The 10,891-nt window shown below is 34.1% G+C and overlaps 1 protein-coding gene across 1 annotated transcript; it reads left to right on the top strand.

Annotated features, from left to right (window-relative positions):
• Positions 1–696: 696 nt before the first annotated feature.
• SYT4 (synaptotagmin 4) lies at positions 697–10,260 on the top strand. The gene is made up of 4 exons (XM_002807500.6): positions 697–939; positions 3,730–4,544; positions 6,312–6,432; positions 7,508–10,260. Exons 1-4 carry the CDS (start codon positions 906–908, stop codon positions 7,813–7,815), a joined length of 1,278 nt encoding a protein of 425 aa, XP_002807546.3. The 5' UTR covers positions 697–905; the 3' UTR covers positions 7,816–10,260.
• Positions 10,261–10,891: the final 631 nt, after the last annotated feature.

The following is a 10,891-nucleotide window of genomic DNA, read 5'->3' as shown; positions in this document are numbered from 1 at the left end:
TAACCATAAATTTCATTTCAGAAGCAGTCTCATTATATGCAAAAGTTATAACTGAGAGAGTCTGAATATCCAAGGAATTACTCCCATCTGTTCCTAAGTGTTTTAACTGGTCCAATGTTAAAAGGAAGAGAGCCGACAGATCGAGAAGGAACAACAGTACCAGCAAAATATTTAGACTAATAATTCATTAGAACATAAAGAATTGTAGTGGGAAAACTATCTTATATTAAATGGATCAATTTGCAGTGGATTTTTCTAAATGTAATATGTATCATAGGTATAACATGTCAAAGAAAAAATTAAAAAGCAAGAAAATATGTTTTTGCATCTTGAAATGTGTCCCTGGATGCAGAAATTTCTCCTCTGTAGATTACGTTATTCTGATAACTCAGAAACATATTTTTATTCATCTAGGTGATCAGGAGATTTTATATTAGGAACTGACAGAGATCAGTTTCCGGGGTCATCTAGGTGTGCCTCTGAGTCCCCACAAAACAGCAAAGCTAACCTCTAGTGGTCCAACAGTTAAAACAATCGGTGAGCGTGTGTTGAATCCTCAAGAGAGGAGGGAGGAAGCAAGAAGGAAAGCTTGAAGGGAGGAGGGGAGGGGGGCAGGTGCTGATTTCAGCCCTGTAGCGTCAGGATTGCGTCAATTCGGGTTCCAGCCACGTCTGGAGTCTCGGAGACGAGCTTCTCAGAAGAGCCAAAACAGGAACAGAGGTGGCAAATCACTGTGCGAGGGCGAGTGGACCTCCCTCTTTGCCTCCTCCCTGTTCCAGGAGCTGGTCCCCTGGGCTCTGCGCTGTTGTTTTCAGCGCTCGGAAAGCCGGCGCTTCAGATCCAGGCAAGTGAATCCAGCCAGGCAGTTTTCCCTTCAGCACCTCGGACAGAACACGCAATAAAAAATGGCTCCGATCACCACCAGCCGGGAAGAATTTGGTAAGCAAGTTACTGAACTTATGACTGCGGCTGTTCCTTGAATACTCTGGGGTGGGCTATTTATTCCTTTATTTTTTCCCTGGTTGTTGAATACAAATTTCTTATGTAGTTAATTTAAAAGGAAAATGAGAATGGCAAACAGCAAATGTGGCTTTTTACTGTGGCTTCTCTCCCTTCCTTGGTATCTCTCTCCCTAAAATTGTCTTCTGTTAGGGAGAATTTACCTTCAAGAAGTTCTTAAATATTCAGGTACCTCTGTATATAGCAGCATGCACTGAGTAAAGAAAAAGGGGTCTGTTTTTCCCGTCTTGGTTTCATCTATTTTGTAGGTGATTCTTATTTGTAGGTAAATCTATATTTTATTAGGAGAAGATAAATATATCTCTGGTTACATCGGCGTTTGATCTTGGTTAAAAAAAAGCAACTTGTCTATTGGGGTTTGGCAATGTATATTTCATTACAGGGTGTACCATAAGGACGTTATTCTCTGCTATGATTTTCTTGCATCTTTGAAATATGTTGCTAGTGAAAGACAAAATCATATGGTAGTAGAGTTAAAGGGACTTTCAAGATGAACTGGCTCAGCCCATTTCATTTCCCTGCTGAGCTAACTGAAGCCCAGAGAGATGAGGGAAGTATTGCAGGTTGCACAATTAGCTAAAAGCTACTTGAATTAGGGATCCAATTTTCCAGTTCAGTTTCCCTTTTTTTACACCAAGTTTTTGGTTTTAGTATATAAAATTAGATGTACTTCATACAATTAAAAAGTACTATTTTTAGATCCCAGTATATTCCAAAGGCAAAAAGTTGGAATTTTGCATACAAGTATTTATTAAATCATGAAATTTCACAGAAGTTTGTGAAGAGGAGTGATATCTATACATGTGTGATAATTGTTATTAAGCTGAGTGAAATAACTATGATCTTTGTTTTCAAGATTGTAAGACTTTATCAGTAGAGAATACATAGAGAGTACATAAGTGTTTCCATGTTTTATAAAATGTTTACCATTTGACATAAATACTAAATAGGGACAATTTGAGATACTATATTCATAAATGAATTTCTTTCCTGGCCTTCCATCTGGGTTATTGGATTTATTTTGTTATGACTTTGATTCCCAATTCTTCATTAGAAACCTGAATGATTTTCTAATACAGAGGAATTTTTAGAGACTGTGCTAGTGAAAATATGTTCTAGCATGGACTATCAGTCTACTTAGAAAAGAAATGATTTTCTACTGTTTTTATTGTTCTTACTTTGGCTAAAGATCTGTCTCAGTTCGTGACTTTGCTTTGGCTCCCTGGCCTTGGATTATTATAGTCCAGGAATGTGAGTGCATTTTTTTTCACAAAGACTTGAATAGAAGGAAAAACTGAAAAGCTGATACTAAGTTTAGCTGATTATCTTTAGCTCTTGCTTTATACGGTAGTAGTCACTGTTTTACATGATGAAGTTTCTGTACATTAAAATACAGGATATTTATCTATTTTTAATCTTCAGTTTTTTTGTCTTTTCTTAACCTTACATTCTTTGTGTTCAGTTTTGTCATTGTGAAGTAGATTGGCAGAAGATTTGGGGGGATGGGGAAGGAAAGTAACAAAAGATAGGTCTTCTTGCGGTTATTCAGAAAAGTTTTAACCCTTTCTGGACTGGAACTTTCAACTTTATTATTTGCTAGTTAGAATAAAAGGCATATTGCAATGGAACTAAATGTATATAATATTACAGTAGTCCTATTCACTTTGATTATATTAAGCCTTGACTTTCTTGATTTACTATGTACAGATGTAGTAATACTGCATTTACTTCCACAGTGTAACCATTTGTTCAAGAAATATGCTTACATATAAAATAGGATAAACCTTATGCATAATCAATATTATCTAGTGTCAGTAATTTAATGTGCCATCATTTAAGAAAATAATGACAATTTCAGTTTAATTATCATTTGCTATGCCATGTGCTAGGGGAAAACACAGTTATAGATAAAATTGAAGTCTAAATCTCAGTGTTCTCATTACATGTCAAGGAATGCTGATTCACTTATAATCATTGTTCTGTTTTTATCCTATTTAAGTTGAATTAATATATACTTTGTATAATTCGGTGTTTGAGAAATTTTGGGCTGTCATAAAAGTGAATGGTAGTATTATAGGATACATAATATTGGTACCCTGTTGCTCTTCTGTTTTTGTTTTATTTTCTCTGATATATGTATTTTTTTACCACTGTTTCACAATGGGGAGAAAAATTATTGATGAGTTTGTGGCAATGGTAAATACTGTTTCACAATTTCCTAAAATTAAATGAACCACTGAGTTCCTAAATGTTTGCTGCTTGAATTCTTGGTACATAAAGAACTACTTAGAATTCCAGTACGAAATAATGCTGGAAAGCCTCAAAATGACAATTAAAAAATAATGAAATTAGTACTGATCCATCATACTGTAGTTGCCTCATGTTGTCTGAGGAAATGAAGATAAGTCAGAGTCATTAAGCATTCCTCCGTATCTGATTCAGGACCATTTTCATCTTTTCATTTTGTTAATGAAAAACTACTGGAATGAAAGAGTTTCTACCAAACTTTATGTTTTTTTCCCCCCCTGTGGGGATCTGTTTATACCAGAAATTACTGTGAAATATGTGCTTAACTCATACCTAGAACAATTGGAAAGTAATTCAATCTATCCAACCCATAACAATTGCCAGCTCTATTAGGCTTTTCAAAAGGCTCTTATCTCCAGCTCTGCTTCTTTAATGTATATTATTGGTCATTTGATTTTTCAGATGAAATCCCCACAGTGGTGGGGATCTTCAGTGCATTTGGCCTGGTCTTCACAGTCTCTCTCTTTGCATGGATCTGCTGTCAGAGAAAATCATCCAAGTCTAACAAGACTCCTCCATACAAGTTTGTGCATGTGCTTAAGGGAGTTGACATTTACCCTGAAAACCTAAATAGCAAAAAGAAGTTTGGAGCAGATGACAAAAATGAAGTAAAGAATAAACCAGCTGTGCCAAAGAATTCATTACATCTGGATCTTGAAAAGAGAGATCTCAATGGCAATTTTCCCAAAACCAACCTCAAAGCTGGCAGCCCCTCTGATCCGGAGAATGCAACCCCGAAGCTCACTTTAGAAGGGGAAAAAGAGGCAGTTTCCCCTGATAGTTTAAAGTCCAGCACTTCTCTTACTTCAGAAGAGAAACAAGAGAAGCTGGGAACGCTCTTCTTCTCCTTAGAATACAACTTCGAGAGAAAAGCATTTGTGGTCAATATAAAGGAAGCCCGTGGCTTGCCAGCCATGGATGAGCAGTCAATGACCTCTGACCCATATATCAAAATGACGATCCTCCCAGAGAAGAAGCATAAAGTGAAAACTAGAGTGCTGAGAAAAACCTTGGATCCAGCTTTTGATGAAACCTTTACATTCTATGGGATCCCCTATACCCAAATCCAAGAATTGGCCTTGCACTTCACAATTTTGAGTTTTGACAGGTTTTCAAGAGATGATATCATTGGGGAAGTTCTAATTCCTCTCTCAGGAATTGAATTATCTGAAGGAAAAATGTTAATGAACAGAGAGATCATCAAAAGAAATGTTAGGGTAATTTATTTTCAGTGCTTAAAGTTTTTATAAACAATCTTTTATGTAGCTTTTTTGTGTTTAAGGAATTTTCATTAATATGATAAGCTTGTACATGTCATCCTTACCATGTTTAATTATTATTAATTATAATCAAATGGAGAGCAAGGGAATAGAACAGACAAAATAAAATTTAATTCATAACTGAAATACTCAAATAGTTTTAATGACATAAACTAAATAGGCATTCTTTATAGAAGGATATTTAGATATCGCTTATATAAATTTGTTTAACTCGATTATAAATATTTTGACAGACACTGCTACTTTAAAATACAGGTGAATATTTCTTACTCATAATCAAATTAACAAAGAGGTTTCAAGGTCAGCATAATTGAATTTAAAATTGAAATTTAAAATTAAATCAATTCTTCCTGAGGATTTGGAAATTGTATTGACTTTCATGGAACTGCTTTTCAAGGAGGAGGTATCATGTCATATTCAATTATAAATGTTCATCTGTAAATTGTACACTAGGAAGTGAGTTCGTCTGCTTTTGTAGTTATACTACTCTAGTAGTTCTGGTTTTATTAAAAAATAATAAGATATCATTAAACAAATTTAACCCATTTTCACTTTAAATTTCAAACTCAATTGATTTCAATAGTGGTATTTCAGAATAATTTCTCTCTATAATAGAATGATTTATAAAAATAAATAAATATACTATTTTATGTTTTTTTAAACCACATAGTGTTTCAGAGCTAAAAATAATTTCACAGCTCATTTTGACTGTATCCTCTCATTGAAATTAGTGAAGGTCAAGGTTCAGAGACATTCTACAGCTTGTTTGAGACAGCTGGCTGGCTTAGTGGCACAGTGTGAATAAGGATATGTCTCCTACCCTGATTCTCCTTAGAGTGCTTACTGATATAGCTGATCCATGTTAGCTTTTGTATAAATATATTGCAGCTTTAGTTTTGTGTCACCCATCATTCTAGTTGCAAAACATTCCAAGTTAATATCTTGTTACTTTCAGTCAAAACTTTTACTTTGAATTATCGGATGTCTTACCCATTGTCTTTAAAGTACAAATAAAATCTAAGTAGCATGAAAAGAAGGACGCTGTGATACTGTCCAAAAACAATGTATTAAAATTTCAGAATCAATTCTCTCCAATACTTGAAATCAAATCATTCCTTGGCTTAAATGGAAACTTGCTGTTGGGAAAGAGGCAGATAATTAACTCCATTATACCTTTGGACTGGAAAAGTAGTTGGGATCAGAATAAATCTCATTTGTTCTAAATTCAAATTTCAATATGTCAGTGCTAAAGGATTTGAAATCAAATCAAACTTATCTAATTATTTGCATGAGTATATGTAGAGTCATTTGACCTTACACATACTCATGCAAAGACTTAGGTAAACTTTATTACTATTAATAACTTTGAGAAGTAGAGGTGTTATTAAAAAGCAAAAATCAAAAATAATTCTGTGTAAGATATAATTTAAATATTCTTTAAACATTGCTAAGTAATGGGTGTGGTCGATTTATAGCAGTGAAACATCCTGTAGTACCCAATGGGACCACAAGATGGCAGGCAGTTGTTTTTCAAGCAGTGATGGTACTGCACAAAAGCTGTTACTCTGATTCCTTAGCATATTAAAATAAAAATAACCAAGAAGATTACATTTAAATGACAATGCTATTTAAACTTCAATGAACGTGCAAACTTCAAAGCTAAAAAATAATAGAAATACTTATATTACATTTCTCTTTCTTTAGAAGTCTTCAGGAAGGGGTGAGTTACTGATCTCTCTCTGCTATCAGTCCACCACAAATACTCTAACTGTGGTTGTTTTAAAAGCTAGACATCTGCCTAAGTCTGATGTGTCCGGACTTTCAGGTAAGAATGCTTCTGAAATACTCAGGTTCAGTGTATGAGTGGAATGTATTTTACTGCAAATGAGCCCACCACCTACTCTTACTCTTCTCTTGTTTTATCTTTTCTGTAATTCCTTATGTATCTGCTTTAAAAAATTAGCTTTTAGTTTTGTGACTAACTTTACAAAAACTAAACAAAACAAGAATTTTTTATTGTATATTACAATGAGAAACAAAATAAGCTGTAGTTTAAAATTACCTGAGTTCAAGTCCTAATTTTATCACTTAGCAAAATATTATTGGGTATGTTTCTTAAACTCTGTAGAAACTGGAAATAATGCTATTCATCTTAACAGGTATTGTGAGGGCTAGAAATGTGTACATCTTTAAATATCATCTAATATTATTATTATTATTATTTAATAATGGGAGTTGGAAACATGGTCTCAAAAGATTAGATTAGGAAGCTGAAATTAACTTGTATGCTGCCACCAGAAAAAGGCAAAAGTAATTGTGATAAAATAGCATTAACTTAAAATCTACATATTATCAATTACACAGAGAAGCTCAACACTGGGAAACAGAAAACAAATCCAGCCTGTGACTAAAGAAACTCAGAAAAGTTAAAACTAAAAAGACCATTGCCACTGTAGTCTCTACATTCTCATTAGGTGGAAAAAGCAGTCAAAAGTCAGGGAAATAAAGACTTACCCAAAGTCATCCAGGTCAATAAACCTAAATGTTGTCTAATATATTTATTTCCCTCCTACCCCATTTTCTACACTAAGTTATTAGTAATCAGAATGAGTCCATAAAACATTTTATTTTCTTTCCTTTTGTGTTACCTCTTTTCCTACCATTATTTTTCCCCTATTTTCCGATTTAGAACAGTTTTCTCTTATTTTGCATATTCTTCCTTATTTTCAATTCTGTTGACAGGAGAAAAGCCAAGCTTTATCCATATTTCCCTTTGTTGTGACTTATTTTCATGGTAACCACATTTCATTGGCATGCTATGATCTCTAAGGGCACTGCTATGTTGATATCAGCTCTCTAGCCCAATTCCCCATTCTAATGCCTGTTATGTTCTATTGCAGATCCCTATGTCAAAGTGAACCTGTACCATGCCAAAAAGAGAATCTCCAAGAAGAAGACTCATGTGAAGAAATGCACCCCCAATGCAGTGTTCAATGAGCTGTTTGTCTTTGATATTCCTTGTGAGGGTCTTGAAGATATAAGTGTTGAATTTTTGGTTTTGGATTCTGAAAGGGGGTCCCGAAATGAGGTGATCGGGCAGTTAGTCTTGAGTGCAGCAGCAGAAGGAACTGGTGGAGAGCACTGGAAAGAGATCTGTGACTACCCCAGGAGACAAATTGCCAAGTGGCACGTGCTCTGTGATGGTTAGCATCCTAGCCATGAGTTGGAACTTAAAGATTTTTACTAGGCAAGGAGAAATTTTCTTTCTTTCCATATTGGATTGCAAGCTTGTGAAACCAAGCTATCTTTTGTTGTTGTTGTTGTTAGAAATGGATTGAATTAGTAGACCAGAAAGTAACTTCAAATGGGTATCATGATAATTTCCCTATTTATTAGAAGAGTTGGATAAATTTTCATAAGATATTCAATTTTTACTTCAGGTTACCAGTGATATAAATAGGAATAGTCAGACATTTTGTGAATTCTGTGCCAGAATTCCAAATTATAAATGTGACAATCTCATTGGAACATGTCACAAAAAGTTCATGTGATTGTTAAGATTTAAAAATAAAAAGTATGCCTTGCCTTATGAAAATGTATCCATTTATCTTCAGGTTGGGGAAATCAATTTTTCTTTAATTCCAAAGATACTAAAGAAACGTTCTCTAGTTTGTATTTATTAATTATGTCATGTGGAAATGGTTGTCCTGCATATAAAAGTATCTGGTCATTTCAGTTTGGTTTGTAATTATTTGATGCAATTTTATCATAAGAGTAACAGATTCATTTCAAAAGGACAGTGAACAAGCTGATAAATTATTTTATCAAAGGGCTGAGTTGAGAACACTGTGGCTGAAATATGATTTTTCTCCCCCTTAAGGTTACATGTAAGTCTAAATTTTGTAAAATATAACCTCACATAAGAACCATGGCCTTGGATTATTCACTGCCTGTCACAAGCCTCAGTGTGGCCTGAGAAACCCCTATGTACCTTCGTGAAGTTGTTGAATTAGTTAGTGGATAAAGAAAGAAATTTCAAAAAGAAATCCCATTAGAAGCTCAATTTTCTTATAGGAAATATGTACAGTGTGCAAGTGTACTTTTAAGGCCACCGTTTGTACCCAGAGTGGACATGGCCACTTACATCTTCATTTAACTTATTGTTCCCCAGAAAAGACTAAGATACTACTTGAAAAGACTGTGAAGTTTTTTTACATTGCCAGATAAAAAGTGTTACTTACTTAACCAACAAACAAATGTAAGACTACAAAATTGTTCAAGAGAAATTCTAATATAATTTACATATATTCACAGAAAATATACTTAGGCTGTCAAATTGGCACAACAAAGAATGTGTTTCACTATCTTTTCTAGGCTAATTTGTCTTGAGCTGTTGTCTATAGAGCAGTTTACAGACTTGTGTCTTGTATCATTTTCCATTGCCAGGGTTCTGATATTCATTCTGAACCTGTTAGATTAAAGCTGTACCCTGTGATTATTTGGAAAGAATTAACTTAAGAGTTATGTCACTATATTTGAGTTTTTAGAGAAGTATGAGTGGAACTTGAGTACAGTTGAATTATTAAATATGCAAGTTAGAAATTAAGTTACTGAAAAATTTACATTTTGAGTCAGGTTTTGTGTCAGTACTTTAGCAGTTTTTGAGAATGTGTTTGATATCACAGTGTTTGTAAATTCTATGAAAAATGCATTTTCCAGACAACTTATACATGCTTTTTATGACTATGCCTAATGTAAAGAAAATGTATTACATTCTGTATGTACAAAGATTAAAAGTCAACCTCTTTTTGTGCTTTGAAATGACTTTGGGATTAAACAAGTATATTTCCCAATCATTGTCTTCATTTCACTACAAAGTCTCCTCACAGCATCTTGCTCCACTCAGCATTTCTGTGAAAGCCACATGAATGAACTGTAGTTGGTGTGTAGTTTGGGGAAGTTAAATGGCCTTTTTATGTATATGCTTTGGTATCGTGGGCCATGGAACAGAATATATTTTGGACCTCTGAAAATTGTAAGGGGCCAATTCTAAGTATTCTCACAGCAGCCAGAAGTTAATGGTGGTAGCAGGTGAGGTGTGGTTGTTTAAAGAGGGCGATTTTCTTTTTTTAACATGGAACAATGAAACCGACAACAAACACTTTTAAAATTAAAATGGATAATTTGTAAATAGTTTTTAGCTTTTAAAATTTAAAGTGTTTTTGAGTGTGAAAAGTTGAGTGAAACTATTTGCAACTGGTTTTAAGAAAGAAGAAAAACAACAAAGGAATTGAAACAGGCAGGGAGATATTAATACGTAATCTCATCAATTTTGAAAATTGTACTGTTTTAGAATGTATTACAATATCAATGTGAATATCTTGAATCCTGTTACAAATCCTGCACTGTATTAAACATGTAAATTAATTGTTTGTCTGATTAGCAAATCTCACCACCCAAATGGGGAGGTATACATGTTTGAAGAACTGTGTAACTCAGTAATCGACTTGTTCTGATGTTGTAACTCAATAGAAGTGTTTTGGAAGGAAGCATGGTGTACGAGACAGTGTCTGTTCTTTTGTGCCAGCTCTGTATGATGTTTGTAAGACCATGTTTGTAAGACATGAATAAATTGCTGCTTTTGCCCAACCCATTTCAATGCAGACTTTCTGCCAGGGGACTCTGTAATAAGGCTTCTCTTATTGCTGATTGAATTTTCAAGTTTTGCTAGTGGAGCTCCTTGCACAGGTTAGTGAACATTAGTTACTGAGCACGGAAATGTTTAATACACCTTTAAAACAATCTTCACAATGATCATCTGGAGCAGATATCATTATCCCTATTATATCATTATCCTTACTATACAAAAGCAAAACTTGAGGATCAAGGAGCATAGGCAATGGACTCAGGCAGGAGTAAATAGTGCTCAAGAAGATTTCATGGTCTGCCCTGCCCTTTCCTTTATACCATTCCACTCTCCTCAAGGGGACCTCATCAACTGGCTCTGCTAGATTCTTAGGCTCATTCCCACATTCTGTGACTTTTTTCTAAATTTTATTCACTTTTCTATATTTCATTTCCTTTTCTCCCATTTTCAACCACCGTTCTCTACTCTTCTATTTATTTTCCTTTATCTCATTTCTTATTTTAACATCTATATCTATTTTATATCACTGCTTTTCTTTTCTTTTTTAATTTTTTTTTTTTTACATTTTGAGAAATATTTGGCTGATAAAATTATATGAACCTGGATGTCTTAGATGTCTTATTTTTTCTTTAAGAAG

This window comes from Callithrix jacchus, chromosome 13 (genome assembly GCF_049354715.1).
Source record: "Callithrix jacchus isolate 240 chromosome 13, calJac240_pri, whole genome shotgun sequence".
Lineage (NCBI taxonomy): Eukaryota > Metazoa > Chordata > Mammalia > Primates > Cebidae > Callithrix > Callithrix jacchus.
Note: the sequence above shows the minus strand (reverse complement) of the source record. Positions and strands in the feature narration are given on the sequence as shown.

Excerpts from the sequence above, each read along its gene's own strand:
- SYT4 (XM_002807500.6), top strand. The coding sequence starts at position 906 with ATGGCTCCGATCACCACCAGCCGGGAAGAATTTG. Across the intron at positions 940-3,729 it reads CACCAGCCGGGAAGAATTTG|ATGAAATCCCCACAGTGGTG; the intron begins GTAAGCAAGTTA and ends TTGATTTTTCAG. Across the intron at positions 6,433-7,507 it reads TGATGTGTCCGGACTTTCAG|ATCCCTATGTCAAAGTGAAC; the intron begins GTAAGAATGCTT and ends GTTCTATTGCAG.